Genomic DNA, 19,651 nt, shown 5'->3' with positions numbered 1-19,651 from the left:
AGTTTTATTTTGATGCTGTCAGGTTGAAGAGTAATGGCTAAACTGAAAAAAAAACATGTTTGGATCTATATTACACACGGATTTTAGTTTTAAGAATGTGTTGATAAGACCAGTTCTTTCTCCGAGGCTCAAGTGGAGGCAGCTTTAAATATTTCAAACGTTGGTTTATGAATAACCCAGGAAACAAAATCAACTAATCTAAAAAACAAAATGAAAACCATTAGGATCCACATTATACATTTCTTACTATTCAGAATGTATTGCTTAGACCAGTTTTGCTTCTACGAAGTTCAAGTGGAGGCAACTTCAAATGTTGGCTGGTATATAACCCAGGGAACCTTTTTTGTGAGGTCTTGGGTTCCTCAAACATCAGCATGTTATGTTTTTTTTTCATTGTAGGCCTAACTTTTGTTAATAATATTTAAATCTATGAAATATCCTGTCGAATATTGGGTTTACTGAAGCGGTGCTTACGAGGGTGGAGACGGAACTTTTACTACCTCATGTGTGTGTTTTTTAGCCTTAACCTTGTATCAAAGGCTGAATGGAATATCAAAACCATGTCAAGTACAAATAATCACATTGTTTCAATTAACGCTTTTATTATGCTAAACAGTATACTTGGGAGCATTAATAAACATAGCCTACAATTACTTGTACTGATAAACCCTAAGTAGATAAATATATGAAATATTCTGTACTAATGGCTCTAAAGCGCCTTCACCAACACGGTTCATTTTCAAATTATAAGCAGACATTTTCAAATGAAAGTTACTAATATTCATCGGCAAATCATTAATAAATGTACAAAATAGGACAGGGCCTAAAGTACTTCCCTGTGGAACGCCACTCTTACGCGCTGAGATTTTTCAAACACCAAATTCCACCGCTAACATAAATGTCCAATTCTATATGTTTTATTACTTTGAATAATGGTATAGACAACTTGTCAAAAACCTGAGAAGTCAATGTAGATGTTACCATGAGTTTCCGTAATTGGTAAATGTCGACATTCACCGGTGAAGGTCTGAAATACCTTTTTTTCCTTGGATTTAGTCAGCGTTGCCAGTCAACTTTTCAATTTTACACAAGGTCTAATGGTTACAGGTTAGGTTAGATTAGGTTTTTAACCCATTTCTGAGATTTATAACGTAATTTAACTCAACCTAACTAACTTTTACCATTAAAGCTTGCATAAGACTGAAAAAGCTGATTCGCAAAGCTAATTGAATGCAAGCAGAGAAAAATGAATTTCAGACATTCACCGGTGAATGTCGACATTAACCAGATTTTGGACATTCACAGTAACATAAGATACAATCAAATTTCAAACCCTGGTTCAGTCATTTCCTGATATTCAGTTATTTGATTTAATCAGCTTAATCTTTTTCGTTTTGATTATTTAAAATATCTATGGTTCAATTCCAGGAATCGAAAATAGCGGAGGATGCTAAAGAAAAAAGTGATAAAGAACTGTCGAACGAAAAAGTCGAAGAAAAGACAGAGGAGGAAAAGAAAAAGGATAAAGTGAAAAAGAAGAGAAGCTTCAGGTCATTTAGTTTCCTACGCAAAGAGAAAAATAAGTCCAAAGAAGAGGCGAACAAAAATGGCGATGTGAAGGTAAGCTTTTTGTAAAAAAAAAAAAAAAAAAAAAAAAAAAACAGAACAAGAAACGGTAATACCGGCAAATCATTGAAGGTAGAGAGAATATCCCTTCTAGGCACGTAAGCATGAATTTTGTCGGAGAAGGCCAAAATAAAAACATTTTTATAATTTGAATAAGAATGGTCGGGAAATTTAGGAAAACTTAAGATATTTTTTGGTGCATGGGTCGCGGAACCTCCTTCCGCCTTCGTAGATATATGACCACTTCCCACTAGAATTTTGGAAAAATCAATTAAAATACAGGTATTTTTTATTTAATGTATTCAACGGTTCTGCTACAAATAGTCATATGGATGCGTCATGTTAAAGGCCAGTGAAATAAAAAACGATTTGTAAATATTTACACAATTGGCACAAGTATATCTGATTGTTACAAATAAGTATGTCGTTTTAGAAGTAGCTTAACTAGCTGAAGAAAGTCTTAAATAATATTCAAATATAGAGATTAGCACATAAGAACGGTAATATTCAAAGTTATTAAGTAGATGCCCATTCTAAAGGGGATGTTAATTATTATTATTAGATTCAAAGGGACGTGGGACTGGGAAAGCACAAGGAACCCTTTGCTGTGAGGTATTTTTAAAACAGCCAAGGTGCCCAAAACTACAGATATTTTGCCTAAAACCAGGTTTTAATCGCCAAACCCCTCTAACCCCTTAGAAAAATACTGGCCCTACTTAAGCTTGACTGGTCTAACCTGTTTTGTAACTGAAGTATATGCTGTGAGGCTTTAAAGAGGGATTTACATTGTATAAGGCAAGAACTATATTTACGAATCTTTTTAAATAGGCACCGCCCATTTACGAAAAGGCTGTATCAACCCATACCCGTGGGCATGGCAATAGTTTATGCAAAAATCAAAACACTTATTGTAGATCTATATGCAGTAGTTTAAATAACTCACAACCTCTGTAATTTAATTTAAAAATAAATAGTAAAAAAAAATTAAATACAGTTGGAATTTAAAAACAACAAAAAGGTAAGCACACAAAATCAAACGAACGTCTGGCTAAAAAATAATAATTTATGCTGCGATAGACACAACAATATTTGCACAGATAACACGTATTTAAGATTTTAAAGTCCTGGATCAGATCAGGGTCGTACGCAGTGGGAGGGACTTCGGGTACCCACCTGAAATTCTAAATTTCCCCAAATTACCGGGCACTTTTTATTCAAATTATCCAATATATATTTTTTATTATTGCCTCTTCCCCGCCAGAAAAATTTTTACACACTTAGCTTGGCTTGTAAAAACAAACGGCAGTTACTCCCAAATAAACAAATAAGCTATTTTAGCGATTGGCTCCTCCAGAAAGACAAACTGTATAATTCTGAAAACTAATTTTAAAAATTCTAAAGTACTTACTTGTATCAAACCATAGAAGTACACCATTTTACTTTCCCCCTCCCCCCCGCTCTAATGGTCAAATAAGTAGGCAAATATATTCTCCATGATTTTTCCCGTCGCTTGATGCGACGTTGCTTCTTTGCCGTTAAATTAATTAGAAGAAAAGAGTTACGTATTGGAAATGTAGTTTTCAGAATTTCATAGTGTTTCTTTCTGGAGGGACCCGCCACTAAATCTACACCAATAAATATTTCCAAATTAGTTATTAATTCTAGGCCTATACGTGAATAAGATTTGCATTATCAGCTTCATGTGAACAAGTCATTATATTTTCGACGAGAAAGGCAAATATTTTGCGAGTGAAAGGATGACGAGCCGGAGGATTCTTTGCCAATCCATGGAATTCTTTCGATCTCCGTAGTCTTTATGGCATGGATGAGTCATTTCATTTTTTAAACTCGTCAAGGGCTATAAATTCTGGTGACACATTATAGGAGGAGTTATTACCAGTGCTGAAATGACAAGGGTTTCCACGGTTCCCTAATAATTCCTATAATGATAATAATTGTATTGAAAAAAAGCCATGCAAAAACATTGAGATAACGTAATAGAATTTTTTGTAGAAATTAACATTGAAAAAAAGAAAGAAAAAACGCTTGGTTTTTAGTTCGGCCCTTTTCCAAATTACTTGTGACTGAGGTTCCTGAATTCAGAAACAGGAAAAACTTTAAGTGCAAAAGCTGCAATGCTATTATTAAGACAGCAAAAATTATGAGTTACTAAAGAAAAAAAAATGTTAATGATAGTTTTAAAAAAGTAAACCGTTTGACAGGCGTAGTTTGACCACTAAAAAACGTTTTATATTGCTTTATCCTTAGTTGAAATCTGCGTTATACCTTGTGTTGACAGATATTTGTTCTCTGAAAAATACCAACATTATTTGAGTCATAAGGATGACGTGTCTTTGTTGGCCTGCGGAATTCCTTCTATTTCAACGGTCTTTAGGAAGGATTTTGTCTGTAGAAACTATGTGTGGTGATTCATTCATTCGTCAACTGCCCGAATCTTATTAAGTTTTTTTGGTACTTGGGGATTATATGGGCCTTTCTAAAAAGTCAAGTTTGGTTAATGCCAATGAAATAAAATAAAATAGGATGAATGTATAATATTTTATAAACAAATTGGGCTATGTATTTGCTCATATGGGGGGTGGGGGCAAAGCATAGCATATATTAAAGACGTAACCTAACTTAACCTAACCTAGGTACCTTTACCCCACCCTAAACCCCAAAAAACAACAGTTTAAATATCGTATACGCAATGAAAACCACGCCTTGCATTGCATCACTCTATAGCGGTCTCTTGAATGGGCGGGTTTTTCGTGACTGGTTTCCTTGTAAGGGCCCATATTGTGCCCAAGTACCGTTTTTTTTTTTGTATAAGCTATTAATGAACAAGGTTTTCCTTGCAAGTACCACATGAACCGTACAATATCGGATTTCGTGTTATAGTAGGTTACTATGGAGTCGGGGTGGGTAAATGGGCTCAGCCTTCATAATTACAGTGGGAGATGTGATACTGGCCTTCCAGGTGGGATAGGAGACATGGGAAAATACCCAATACCCCCTCGTGGAGACCAACGGATTAGAATTGGAGAAAAAGTATTCAAAGCACTGAAAATAGCTCCAATTTTCAATTCTAACTCTCTGTGCAGTACCGTAGTCTCACACACCTAGTATCTGTTCTTGGGAGTTCCTTGTGTTTTGTCTTTCATGCTTCCTTCCTAAGGTGTTTGAAACAGTGGAAATCCGCTTTTTAGGTTGTTCTGTTTGGTGCTTGTTTACTTGCCTGCGTATTGAAATGAGTTTTCTCTGTTATCCGGTATCTATTGAGGAAATAATTCTGTGGTATACACTTACTAAATTATTTCATTCAGATATATCAGGAAAAGAAGGAGTGATGCAGTTAAATGGAAGTTAGTGTATGGATGTAGAATTTTGCGTCGGTTGGGGGTGCGTGGTGTCAAGTTGCGTTTTGAGTGGTCTGTATGGGGACCCTTTTTATGGTAATCAGTTGTAGATACCGCGAGCTCCACACCTTTTATGGAAGAAGTTAGAGGCAGTTTCAGGAGGTTCTGATGCAAAAATGTACCTTTTTAGGCCACATTGTCTAGATTTTTATTCATTTTGAGAGATGTTGTGGACCTCCATATTCTTCTTGGGGGAGGCCTAATGAGCCATTTTTTGGAGGTCCCCGTATTAATGTGTGGGCAGAGGTGAGCTTGGATTTCAAATTCTGAAATATTGTATTTAGAATATGGGGAGTGGGCAATCCATTTAGTTCTGCATAGAACTGATTTATGAGATTATCCTTCCTTTTTTGCAATTTGGACGAGCAGTTTATAGTGTCTGTAGGTACTTTAATGCGACACCAGAATGTTTTTTATTGTTGTCAAGCAGCCAGGCTTCCACCGAAAAACTGCAACTTAAGATTTCCGTTTTAAGTTCCTAGACGCGTCATTTAAGAAATATGTCTAATTTGAAGCTCGTCGACTTCCTGTAAAAATTTCGGGAATTATGATTTCCGTTAGATAAATAGAAACAAAGTTAATTTGCTACATAATTATGTCTTTTTTATGTCAGTTATGTTTCTTTCCTAAGATTTAATTTATTGAGAACTTGCTATTATACTACTGCGAAAAATAGCAAAAAAAGAAATACTACATAGTACTTTACATGCAACATGTATAAAAACAACAACAAAAGCTCCAATTAAACGTTGACCAGCGATAAAAAATATGAACTAGAAATATGAATAAAAAAAAGAGATAAACATTAGTGAATTGTAACCCGAAGCAGCTTTAAATGTATGATATAAAATCTACATTTCTGGTGATAAATAGCGCAGAAGTGGGGGAAGAGGCAAAGCGTTTACTCTTCAGTAAATCCAGACCGACGTTATCAGTCCAGCTATAGCCTAGTTCATGCACTAAATCAATCTCAAAAGGTTATGCGGATTTTGACAGTTATTTAAAGCCGAAGTTTTTTTACAGGATTTATTTTTAGGTGCAAGCCATCAGCCATATATATATATATATATATATATATATATATATATATATATATATAAATACCAAGCTTAGGAAAAAAATGCCAAGATCTTGGGACAAGGAGTGGAGGAGCCCTGATGTAGAATCTTTTTTATGGAAAGATTTATAACCTTACTAAAAATATGTCAGATTATCTTCCAAACTAAATAAAACGAATATAAATGACGGATGTGTTAAGGACCTAGTATAATAAACCAGAACATAAATCAAAACTATTCTAGGTTGTTTTAATCATCCACTTAGTAGATTGATAGGGTAAACCAGGCCATTATTCTCAATGTTCTATTGGCGAAAATAGGATTACTAATAGGTGGGATGCAGGGGATACTATTTGTCATCTTGACAGGGGAAAATCCTATTCCTCAAATGGATTTCATTCAACTTTTAGGCTTATTCTACAAGGTGCATAAATCGGCCAAGATTAAACAGCAATTCTAATCGTATATTTACAAATCACGCAATAATATAAATTACACAATAATGCCTTTCTCCAAGGCCTTATCCAGGATTTTTAGGGGGGGGGGCAAAATAGGTTGATCTGAATTTTTTAGTGGGGGGGGGGGAGAAATAGGTTGATCCGATAAACTTGCGTTAGGAGCAAGTTTAAAAAATTGAGGGATTTTTGTAATAATAATTATCAATTTGTTTGATTTTTTTTTTTTTTTTTTAGTAGTGCCATAATGAAATTTTTGGTTGTGTTGTTATGTTAGCCCGTCGGCGGGGGATATTGTTTTGTTTTTGTTTATTTATATTGAATTATGTGTTGGGAGTTGGAGTTGGCCTAACGAACCGAAAGGTTCCTTGGCATTTATTTTTTGTAAATTATGTATAAATAAAATTATACTCCTGGAAAAAAATAACGCAAACTTGAGTTAATTAAGTAAATTACGCTACTTCAGACTACGCTAGGAGGGGGCACCCATCGCCCCCCCCGTCTGGATCCGCCACTGGCCGTATCCAAGGGGGTTATAAAGATAAATAAAAGTTCAAATAGGGATAAAATCCTTTTAATAGACAGTAATGATGATAACAGTGATAGAAATTCACAAAAATACCAGATATTTCGGTCACACATGCAGTAACCGATGACGGTCACTGCATATGTGACCAAAATATCTGGTATTTTTGTGAATTTCTATCACTGTTATCATCATCACTGTCTATTAAAAGGATTTTATCCCTATTTGAACTTTTATTTATCGTCATGGAAAAGCAGTGGAGTCTCCGAAATTATCTACGTCATATTTAAGGGGGTTAGAGGGTTTGAACCTCCCCTCTCCCCTAAATGTTTGTCCGACTCGTAATCCATATCCAAGCAAATTTTTTATGCGTTTTTTAAAGTTTTTTTTTATAACGCCCACCCCTAAAAAAAAAGTTCTTTTGTACCCCCCCCCCCCCACAAAAAAAATCCTGGATACGGCTCTGCCTCTGTTAGTCGGCTTTGGGACGATTTTGGAAGGAAGACGTTCTTGGGCTGGCTAATTACATTAAATTTTTTTCCCCGATTTTTTAAATTTTTTGTTGTTGCAAAACCTGTTTAAAGGGTTGGTGTCAAACTTGTTGCAAATAGTAGTTTTCAGTGACTGTACTCCCGACAGTAAATGAAAAAAAATTAGCTTTCAGTTATTGTATCAATATAAACCTAAGCTATATATGCATGGTCATTAAATACTCTATTTTTACAACAAAAAAACAATAAATAAAATAAATTAATTAATTAAAAAAAAATGTAAAATCAGTGTAAGCCACGAAAACGATACCAATCATCACCCATCAGTTTCTAGTTTTTGTAGTTTTGATGAATTTGTCCCACTTCCTCCAACCAAATATAAAGTATATGTTTACGAGAGTACCCTAACAACAGTTTTTTGTTACTGAGTTCATAACCAAAGCCCTTATTTCCCCAATGTACGTGAGTTTTTTGCTTTTGTGTCAATACTTTTCAAGGCCGTATCTAGGGGGTTTGATCCCCTCCCCCCGAAATGTTTTTTCGACTCAGCAACGGTACAAATTTGAATATAAGCAAATTTTTAATGTTTTTGTGACCCCCCCCCCACCCCCCAAAAAAAATTCTGGATACGGTTCTTGATACATTCAATCTTGTTACATTCATAACTTTTGTCTTCGTGTGTCTATTTCAATCAGTTGATCATAACGAACTATTTGTAAAGTTTTAGTGTTACTCCTTGATTTCATTTGTAAAACTATACATATATTTTATTAGTTGATTCAAGTTACACTCGGAGAAACTATACTAAAACAAACCAGCTGTAAATTAGTTCTTCCCGGGAATGAAACAGTTGAAGACCAGCACACACTGAAGAGGGGGAGGAGGGTTTGTCCTTTGAATTGATCCTAAGTCCCCCCTCCCGTCTGGAAAATGAACTTTTTGTCATCTTAACACCCACCTTGGAAGGATTTTGCTGACTCCTTCCTCCTGCCTCAAGTATGGTTAATGCCGGTGGCCTCGTCTTACTTGGTGGTTATTTTGAAGAAATTTGCGAGTTTCTACTTCTTTTTTTGCTTTACAAAATCCATTTTAATGTTAAAGGTAAACTAAGTATAATTTTTCGGAAACTATGCTAAGCTAAGCTGCACTATGGCAAAACTGAGAATTTGATTATTTGAAACGTGGACACAATTTTGCTGGATTTATTTATATTTTAGAAGTTTTTTTTATTATTCGGCTACGTACGATTTTTTTATTTATTAAGATGGTTTTTTTTTTTTTTTGGGTGGGGGGCGGGTATTATATCAGATATCAGGGGAGTTATTCAAAATTAAAATAAATTGCCAGAGAAGTAGTACAAATCTTCAGGTTTTATGAAAACTCAGTACTGCAAAAGCCTCCCTGCCATAGTATCGCCTCTGAACCTCAGGCCCCAGGGGCTCTCCGTCACCGCTGTTTGTTCGCGCCTTGCTAAAGTAGCCTCCCAGCAATTGTAGTATCAAACAGTTCGTCGTAACGAACTGTAAGTAAGGAGTGATGCGGCTCAATAGTAACCAAAACTCTTAAGAAACAGAAGTCTTGATAACAATATATACATCAAAAGAATCGAAATTTGATGTTTATTCAAAATATATAAAATTCATCAAGTTTAATGTTACCCATCAAAAGTTAAGAGCCTGAGAAAATTTGCCCAATTTTTGAAAAAAGGGGGAAACATCCCCAAACATCAAGTGATCTTAATGAAAATTACACCATTAGATTCAGCATGTGCAGAGGTTTCAAGCCCCTATGTACAAATGAGGGATTTTCCATTTTGCCAGAAGAAAGATCACGGACGCATTTTTATTTTTTCCTCCAGGGAAGATCGTATCAAACCACTGATCCTAGAGAATTGCGAGAGGACTCATTTTATCGAAAATCAAAAGTTCTAGTGCCCCTTTTAAATAAACAAAAATATTTCTGGGCAGCTAGTCCTCCTCCCCACCCTTTTCCCCCCAAACTCACCCGATCAACATTTTGAGGTAACCATTTTGTTCAACATAGTTGAAAGATTTGATAGCTATGTCCTTAAGAATGATTTGACCCTCCACAGTCCCCGGGGGAAGGGTTGCAAGCTAGGAACTTTGCCCATTGTTTACATATAGTATTGGTTATTGGAAATTCTACAGATAAACATAAAAAACAAGGAGAACAATAGGGAGTTCTTTTCGCAAGACAGTGGAAAGTCCCCGGGGGAAGGGTTGCAAGCTAGGAACTTTGCCCATTGTTTACATATAGTATTGGTTATTGGAAATTCTACGGATAAACATAAAAAACAAGGAGAACAATAGGGAATTCTTTTCGTAAGACAGTGGAATTCTAATTTGAATGAATATTTCGACCCTATGTCCAAGGGCCGTCCTCAGCAAAACATAAATATATGAATGAAAAAAGACTTACAACAACATACGGTCAATAAAACTATAATAAATGAAAGTTTTAAAACAGTCCCAGGATCCTTACTTCAGCGAAAAGAATTCCCTATTGTTCTTCTTGTTTTTGATGTTCATGATGGAAAGGCAGCGTGGCCTTCGTCGCTATTTAAACTATACAGATATTTTTTTTATGGGGGGGGGGGGGGGTGCGTAGGAGGATCTTTCAATGGAGAAAATTTTCGTTGGAAAGGTAATTTTACAGGGAGGGGGTGGATTCACGGCATTATTTAAACACGACCAGAAGTTAAATGAAAGAAAAACAAGTTTTTTTCCAACTGAAAGTAAGGAGCAACATTAAAACTTAAAATGAACAGAAATTATTACGAGTTTGAGGGTTTGCCCCCTCCTCAGTACTTCACTCTTTACGCTAAAGTTTTTTTTTTAGAACTTTAAAAAAAGCTAATTAGCCTACTCTTATTAAACGATACTCGTGTTTCAGGAGTCATTCTTAAATAATGGAAAAAAAGTAAAGCTTTGGCGTATAGAGCGAGGTATTGAAGAGGGGCAACTCCTCACATTCGTAATAATTTCTGTTCGTGTTAAGTTTTAATGTTTCTCCTTATTTTCAGTTGATAAAATGTTTTTTTTTTAATTTAATTATTGCAAGCTTGACCAAATTTTTCAAAAATCACACAAGATGGCCTTCGTGAATTGTATTACGACAAAAGTGGGTACGATTGTAAATTTATGGTTTTGGACACACCATAAATTGGCAACTTTGTTTGTATGCAAATTTTAATATTAAAACCAGAGCCAATATACATTATTTTTCTCGGGAGGGGGCACAAAAACGCATCAAAATGTGTTTTCATGCATTTTTTTATGTTTTTACGAGTCGGACAAACATTTCGGGGGGGGGGGGGTTCAAGTCCCCTAATCCATATTCTGAATGCAACCTTGAGTAGGACATAGGAGTAACAAGTATGTTTTATTGCGTCCTTATTCCAACTCATTTTGTCCTTGTTTCTTACTCCTGCCGCTCCATTGCTATGAATTTTATTCTAACCAGAAATACATATCCTGTAAATGGACCCCTAAGGGATTAGTTTGAAAAAGCAATAACTTGCTGAAAGGAAGGTCGCGTGGATGTAATTATTCATGGAATCCTCATTAATAAAAAGGGGAGAATTTACCCCCTCTAGGGGCAGGACATGTATATCTCATTTTTTGATCATCTTTTTCCTGTTCGAATTGACAATCAGAAGGCAGCCTTTTTTAGGGTGAGATTGTGGTGTTCAATATTGTTATTCTCATGAATATGATAATACTAAAAAACAGCATTTTTATGACCATCTTATCTTTTGCCTAATCAACAAGCCTTTCCATAAATTTATTTTTTTGGGTTTTTATTGGTATGGTTTACCTGGTTTATCATAGATCTTATCCATCTTTGTTACTAATTATGTGTATTGAACTTGTTCAAATTGATTAAAATTATGGAATGATTTTTACACTAAATATACAAGATAAAGTTTGTTACACAGTTTACCGAGAATAGGTGCACCAATTACCGAAAATATACTTAGGGGGCAATGTTTTTTTTTTGTATCTTCTAAATGATGGTACAAAAAAACATTTAATTTTCTTTTTTTTTCAATGGAAATATATAAAAATGGTAATTTTCAAAGTACAAGTGAGAAAAATGCCCTCTCCCTCCATTGATGTTATTGATAGAGAAAGCTGTATCTATAAGGTCCATAGTACAATTTGTTAAAAAGCGAGATAATTCTTTGAGTAGTACTTATGAGGATGTAGCCACGTGTTAAACCAAATACAAATGAGCGGATAGTGGAGCCAGAATGGAGCCCCCTCCCCTTCCAAGTCGGGTAAATTATATTTTGAAACCTATTTTGGTGCATAGCTAAAAGACAACATTTTCCAAAGCTTGGCTCCTCTGACTGTGATCTATTCTAAAACTAACCCTAGGTTCACACAGATGTTCACACAGGAGCGAAATTCGCCCGTCGCCGCAATTTAGTTGCCAACTTTGGCAATTTTAGTTGCTTCGTCAAGCAACTACCCAGAGTTGAAAAAATCCAACTTTTATCGGGCAACTGAGCGATTTTTCGAGCAATTTTTTCAAAACAACAGCAACGATGGGAGAAACAAATGAAAACGATCAAACTGAGAAGTTAATTATGGCTGTCCAGTTTAATAAAATTATTTTTGAAAAGAAGGAAAAGGGACATAAAAATGCTGTTTTGGTCCTGAAAGCATGGGAGCAGGTGTCTAGAGCGACATGATTACCAGGTGAGAACCATTAGCCTATGTCAGTGTGGGTCCACCTTTTTTGTTACTGCAGTTGCAAGAAAGGCATGTAATATGGCACAGTAAAGTTGCAGAGATCCCTGATAAATTCACTTTTTTCCTACTGTTTATTATTCAGTCTATTGGGCTAAAGGTGCATAGGTAAAACATCATTCTGATGCATTTCAACCACGCTCTTTTAATTTTGAATATTTTGCGGGTAAAAGTTGGACGACGTAAAAATCCTGTGTGAACATAACGGCGACTAAAATTGCTCATCGGTGCAATTGACGAATATTGCCTATCGCAGCAACTGCTTCTGTGTGAACCTAGAGTAAGGTACTTGTTATTATGATAACTGACCCAAACAACTTGCATATCATCCCATTCTCTGGTAGGTATATTCATAAAGACATTCTCCCCATTCATTAGAGATTTCCCCCTATTCATTGAGACTCCATATCAATTAGGGGCGGGGGGATTCTTCAAATACCAAAACATGTGAACTGTATTAAAATCCTAGGAGCTAATGAATTAAATTACGGTGTTTTGGAGACACTCAACTTCGTTGGATGTGATTCCGACTAGAAAGTTAAACATCGATATGTACATAAACAGAATGAAATCAAAATATACAAAAAATTGTAAAAAATTTAATTGAGTACTTGTTTTGGTACTTGTTACCAAAACTGCTTTGGTACTTGTTAATTATGATTTGATGATAGAATTAAAATGATCTTCTTAGGAAAATCAGCAAATTATTGGAAATCAATGTGTCTATGCTTGCAGGAATTCTTCATATTAACGGTTATTTGATTGAAGAAGATCGAATTATGTAGAGGATCAAGAGACTCATTACCTAAAAATGAATTTGATTGCTCATTAAAATGTAGTAGCAAACTCGATCACAGATCCTCGTCCAAAATCAAAGCATAAAGTAACCAAAGGGATGCTTTTGAAGAATGTCAGAGCCACATCGTAGTCACAACTGCTGAAAGAAAAATCCAAGATTTATGAATACCGTGTTTTTTTTTCTAGATTTTAACGTCACGGTTGTATTATAAAAGTTAAAATGGCCAAAAATCGCTTTAAAAAGCTTGTGTTAACGCTATTATCAGGGCTGTATCCAGAGGTTTTTGTTCGGGCATGTTTTTTTGGGGGAGGGGGTACAAAAAGCTTTAAAAACGCGTCAAAAATTTGTTTATATCCATTTTTGTTTTGCTTTTACGACTCTTAACAAACGTTGGGGGGGGGTCAAACCCTCTACCCCCCTGGATATGGCCTTGGCTATTATGTTCTCAGCTAATACCCAGTATACGGAGGAATCCCCCTAGACGAAGTTTGAAGTTATAACCAATTTCCGAAATTATATTGTAGTATAACTGGGCAATTATTTCCAACTAATTACCGTAAAAAACAGAACATTAGAACTTAATTCAGTAAAATAGTGCCAAAGTACACTAAATAAATAAATATGTTGCTTTAAACAATCGTGTTTAAACAATATGAATTTCAACCATTTTCATTTTTGTTGGAATCTTTCCAAGAGCGTGATCGTTTCACGAATCCTGATGCAACAACTTTTTTCATCGTTTGTATGCAACGGTGCAAAAAGACCCTCATCTCGAGGATAATTATGAAACTGGGGATAATATAGAAAAAACTAAGGGCGTCATTTCGTGATAAAGCACTAAACTTTAAAAAAATTTCTCATGTTTTAATTAAACGACTCTTCAAAATTAGTTGGGGATCAGTTTTTTAAATGGCAGTCGAAGCCATCCACCGCATAACATTATCTGTGCAAAGAGGAGATAGTTAAAAAAAAAAGAAGAGTAATGTATCCTAAAATTTGAAGAATGTGCCCGTATTGTTTGGGGCAATATTTTGAAGAATTCTTTTAACATAACTTTATATATATATATATATATATATATATATATATATATATATATATATATATATATATATATATATATATATATATATATATATATATATATATATATATATATATATATATATATATATATATATATATATATATATATATATATATATATATATATATATATATATATATATATATATATTTTAGCAAATCAACTTACCACCAAAATCGACTGTATTTTTCGGACATTTGAAAGTAGCACAGTAAGTTTCTTCGGTTACAGCGCTCTGGGGAACATCCCCCCCCGCAAGTACTAAAGAAGTGACAAAATCCGTGCTATGGTTTGAAACTGTTCCATATTTTTAATTGGTCTCGAATGATTTTTTTAATGCCGGTTAAGGCAACACCCGGACAAAGAAGACATGGTAAAAAAAAAAAAAACAAAGAAAAACAAAGTGCTATACCCCAAAATTTAAGATGTACGCCTGTATTACTGAGAGCAGTTTTTTGATAAGTCTTCTTTCAACATCATTAACTAAAAAAAAAATCAAGTTTTTTGTCCATATACGAGAAGGACTGCCCCTTCATCAACCACCGCTCGGTACGCTTGAGTCTTAAAGCTATTTAAAGTACTTTTTCATTCAAATTCAATCGCCGTTGTGTTTGAGCAGTCTTTCTTAAAGAATTGTGACAAAAATCAAGCTTTAGCGTAAAGAGTGAGGGTTGATGAACCGGCTATCCCCCACTTATACGGAATAATTTCCGTTTGTTGTAAGTTTTAATGCTGTTACTTACTTTCAGTTGATAAAAAATATTTTTTAACATTTAATTTCTAACCGTTTTTCATGTCATGCCTGGAAATACACCTCCCGGTATAAAATTTCCCCTGTCTAATTCACCCTGGAAACTTTGCTTCTCCCCAAAAAATGTCCGTATATTTCCCAAAACAAATGCTAAATGTGAACAATGGGTAAATTGTGTAACATATAGACCTTTCCACAGGGACTGGTGGGTCATGTCACCCCACAAGGCATAGCTATTGGACCCTTCAACTATACCAAATCAAATGGTTATCTCAAAATTTTGATCGGATGTTCATTGAGAAAAAAGAGGCGTGAGGGGTGGGCTGGTCACCTTCCAATATTTTTGGTCACTCAAGAAGGGTGCCAGAACTTTTGATTTCTGTTCGAAAATGAGCCCTCTCTCGATCTTCCAAGCCCATTGGTTTCATTCGATCACCCCTGGAGAAAAATTAAAATTAACATATCTTTTTTCTGGCGAAAAATTGAAAATTCTATATTTTTGTCGATAATACCTTGAAGCCTTGACAATATAATTCTCGGATATGTTGAATCTGATGTTATGATTTTCATTCAGATCGCTGGACTTTTTGGGCGTGATTTATCCCTTTTTCAAAAATCAGGCAGATTTTTCCAGACTTGTAATTGTTTTAGGGAATATTAAACTTAATAAATTTTATATATTTGGGATTAGCATAAAAAGCCAATTTTTCTATGTATCTATGGTTACCAAAATCAGTTCTTTTTTTAGAGTTTTGGTTACTATTTTGCCACGTCGCTTATTAAAAAGAATATATTGTTAGCAGTTTTTCAATTTTCTTTAGAAAGTAATAATTATTGTATTTTTTTGACTTTGCAAGAAGAAAATGTGAAAATAACGGTTTTTGTGACTTGAATTTTTTTTTGAAATTTTATCATTGTAAGGGGATAATAATTTTGAAAGCCAATTTTTTAAAAGCTTTTTGTTTCACGAATTTCGAATAGTGATTCCAAAGTATATTTGTGTCGTTATTTGATTCAGCTTAAAAAAAGTTAGTGAGTATCTCGTGCAAAACAGGTAACTTTCAGTAACATTTGCGCCGAAAAAATATGTATCGAGATTTTGAGACCCTACCCGAGGCTCCAGGAATTTCGGTGACACATTCCGGAGGTTGAAGGTCAATAAAAAAATAACGCTAGAATTGGAAAAATATAGAAAAATGTACACTTCTTTTGGGGGGCTGCGGGCTTAAACCTTAAGGACCCTCCTATTTGCATGTGCCTGGTATTCGTAAAATTTGCTTTACACAATATATTTAGTATCTACTACTCATAATAGTAATGTTTTTTACCTTTTTGTTTTGTACTTCTTTATGCATTCAGTTATACATGGTCCTTTCTTATAAATAAAAACTTACCGATTCTATTTCTTCCTTTTTGCCTCGGGAGAAGTTAGGGATTTTTTACCCTTTAAAGTTTATGTATTCCCTTTAAAGGTTATGTCTTAAAGTTTATTTGTCCATGTATATCCAATAAAACCAAGTGTCTAAACAAATAATTTTATCATAGGCAGCGAGATAGCGCTGCCTAAGTAAAGAACGATATGGGCAAATTTTTTTTTTCTTTTTTCTTTTTTTTTTCTTCAGCCGGGCACTTCGTATCGAAGGAGTTTTCGTAGAAACTTTGAAAAGGGTTCATTCGATTGGAAATTGGAGTGGCTAGTGCCCTTTTTAATAGTCGAAAGTGATTGGAGGGCAACTAGCCCCCCCCCCCCCCCACGCCCATCGTTCCCCCTAGCATATCCAATCAAAATTTTGAGACAGCCATTTTGTTCAGCGTAGTTGATTTCCTGATAGAAAATATGCTTTTGAGGAGGACACTCCCCCACAACCTTCAGGGCAAGGGTTTTAAGTTATGCCCTGGGGGCATATTAGGTTTTAATAGAAGGCGTTGTCGTAGAAACTTCAAAAAGAGCTAATTCGATTGGAAATTCTAAGAGATACTGCCCTTTTCAATATTCAAAAGTGACTTAAGGGCAACTAGCCGGCCCCCCCCCCCACACGCCCATCATTTCCCAAAACACATCCAATCAAAGTTTGAGATAGCTATTTTGTTCAGCGTAGTTGATATCCAAATAGAAAATATGTTTTTGAGGTGGATACTCCCTCACAGCCCTCGGGGCAAGGGTTTTAAGTTATACCCTGAGGGCATATAAGAACGATGTTGGCCCACCCAATGTACTATTTATTATTTTTTTTCCTTTAGAGCTGGGCACTTCAGATGGAAAGGGTCGTCGTAGAAACTCCAAAACTCCAAAAAGGGCTCATTCGATTGGAAATTGAGAGTTCTAGTGCCCTCTTTAATTGTCGAAAGTGATTGGAGGGCAACTAGCCCCCCACGCCCCTTATTCCCCCAAACACAGCCAATCAAAATTTTGAGATAGCCATTTTTTTCAGCGCGGTTGATTTCCAGATGGGAAATATTTTTTGAGGTGGACACTCCCCCACAATCCTCAGGGCAAGGGTTTTAAGTTATGCCCTGTGGGAATATAAGGTTTTTATAGAAGGCCTTGTCGTAGAATCTTCAAAAAAGGCTCATTTGATTGGAAATTGATAGTTCTAGTGCCCTTTTTAATAGTCGAAAGTGATTTGAGGGCAACTAGCCCCCCCCCCTCGCCCATCATTCCTCCAAACACATCCAATCAAAATTTTGAGATAGCCATTTTGTTCAGCGTAGTTGATTTCCAGATAGAAAATATGTTTTGAGGAGGACACTCCCCTACAACCCTCAGGGCAAGGGTTTTAGGTTATGCCCTGGAGGTATATAAGGTTTTTATAAAAGGCGTTTTCGTAGAAACTTCAAAAAAGGCGTATTCGATTGGAAATTCAAAGGGATAGTGCCCTTTTTAATAGTCGAATGTGATTGGAGGGCAAATAGCCCCCCCCCCACCCCCACGCCCATCATTTTCCCCAAACACATCCAATTAAAATTTTGAGATAGCCATTTTGTTCAGCGTAGTCGAAAGTTCTGGAAATTAGTCTTTTAGGATGATAACTCCCTCAGAGCCCTCAGTGCAAGGGTTGTAAGTTATGCCCTGGGGGGCATATAAGGTTTGTATAGAAAGTTGTTGTATAAATCATAGGCAGCACGGTCGCGCTGCCTAAGTAAAGAACGGGGACACTCGAGAACGAGACAAGAAACGGGGACTAAGTAAAGAGGAGGAAACTCCCCCACAACTCCCAGGGCAAGGGTTTTAAGTTATGCCCTGGGGGCATATAAGAACGATGTTGGCACAATGTATTATTTATTAATTTTTTCCTTTAGAGCAGGGCACTTCGTATCAAAGAAGTTGTCTTAGAAACTTCGAAAAGCGCTCATTCAATTGGGAATTGGAGTGGCTCTGTGTGCCCCTGGCAGTTTCCAAATGTGATTGATGGTCGACTAACACCCCTCTCGTGCTCACCAGTGTTCAGCATATAGCAAATCAAAGTTTTGAGATCGATATTTTGGCCACCGTCTGTAAACATTTCGGAAATTTGGTTTTAGAGGATAGTCACCACTCTAGGAAGCCGTAGCGTACGGGTGTTAGCTCATGCCACGGAGCCATATAAGGTGTTTAGAAAAGCGTTGTCGAATTCCAAAAGGGCTCATTCGATTGGAAATCGAAAGGCCTAGTGCCCTTTTTAATAGTCGAAAGTGATTGGAAGGCTTGACATTTTTAGAGTAAAGATCGAAGTGGGTATAATGTATTATTTTTTGGTTGTTGTTGTTGTTTATACGAGGGCACTTCGTATCGAAGGAGTTGTCGTGGGAACTTCGAAAAGGGCTCATTCGATTGAAAATAGAAAGGGATAATGCTCTTTTTAATGTTCAAAATTGATTTGAGGGCATCTAATATTCATTTCACTCCCACCCTACCAAGCAAAACCACCCATTTCTACTACTAAAATTTAACCAAATCAAAATATCATAATTTTATCTAAGCTATCAAAGAAAGTAAAAAGATTTTTTTGCGAATGGTATCAAGTTTTCCATGTCAGGTCAACTAGAGGAGGTATGAAACTAAATTAAACAGTGCTATTTATGTCCAGATTTTTAAAAGGGTGTTTGTTGTTAAAAATTGCTGAAAATTTTTCTCCAGCATACAAATAGCAGGCCAAACAATAGTCTTAAAAAACGAAAAGATTTAAAAGTATTATTTTCTTTTTCTTTGGAAAGACTATGTCAATATAAAACGAACAGAAATTAATTAAAAAAACTTTTTGCTCAAAATAAGTTTTTCAAATATATTCTCTGAGGCCAACCTGACTCTTATGCATGATAATGGTAATAAGCTTACCCAAGCTATGGATGTCAGGTATTGTGTTATCTTGGAACGATAATTTCGAAAGGACCTGTGCCTGTCATCATCAGGTTCAAATTCAAGACTCTTGCCAGAATATAAAATCACTAAATAAAATAAAACTAAAATCACTGAACAACACTAATAGTAAGTCGAACCTGGAATTATTGTTGTAATATGGCCGGATATTGGTAGAGGCATTGATGGCCGTTATCCTAGTAGATCTAAAAAAGGTTGGGTCTAAAGAAGTAGGGGAGTTTTTTGCAAGTTTTCAGCCTATGAGTAATGGGTTCCCAAACTTCACTGATGCAGAACTCTCCATTGTCTTTATTGATGGCTGGTTTGT

General features: G+C 35.6%; 1 protein-coding gene across 3 annotated transcripts in view; it reads left to right on the top strand.

The window, feature by feature from the left end:
* Positions 1-19,651, top strand: part of LOC148949852 (uncharacterized) — a 177,791-nt gene that overhangs the window by 82,067 nt on the left and 76,073 nt on the right. For all 3 annotated transcript variants that reach the window (XM_089091955.1, XM_089091956.1, XM_089091957.1), the window contains exon 3: positions 1,429-1,620. In XM_089091955.1, coding sequence (XP_088948081.1) covers positions 1,429-1,620 — 192 coding nt within the window. The remainder of the gene's footprint in view (positions 1-1,428; positions 1,621-19,651) is intronic.

This window comes from Artemia sp. Qi Xiang Cuo, chromosome 7 (genome assembly GCF_049724085.1).
Source record: "Artemia sp. Qi Xiang Cuo chromosome 7, ASM4972408v1, whole genome shotgun sequence".
Classification (NCBI taxonomy): domain Eukaryota; kingdom Metazoa; phylum Arthropoda; class Branchiopoda; order Anostraca; family Artemiidae; genus Artemia; species Artemia sp. Qi Xiang Cuo.
Note: the sequence above shows the minus strand (reverse complement) of the source record. Positions and strands in the feature narration are given on the sequence as shown.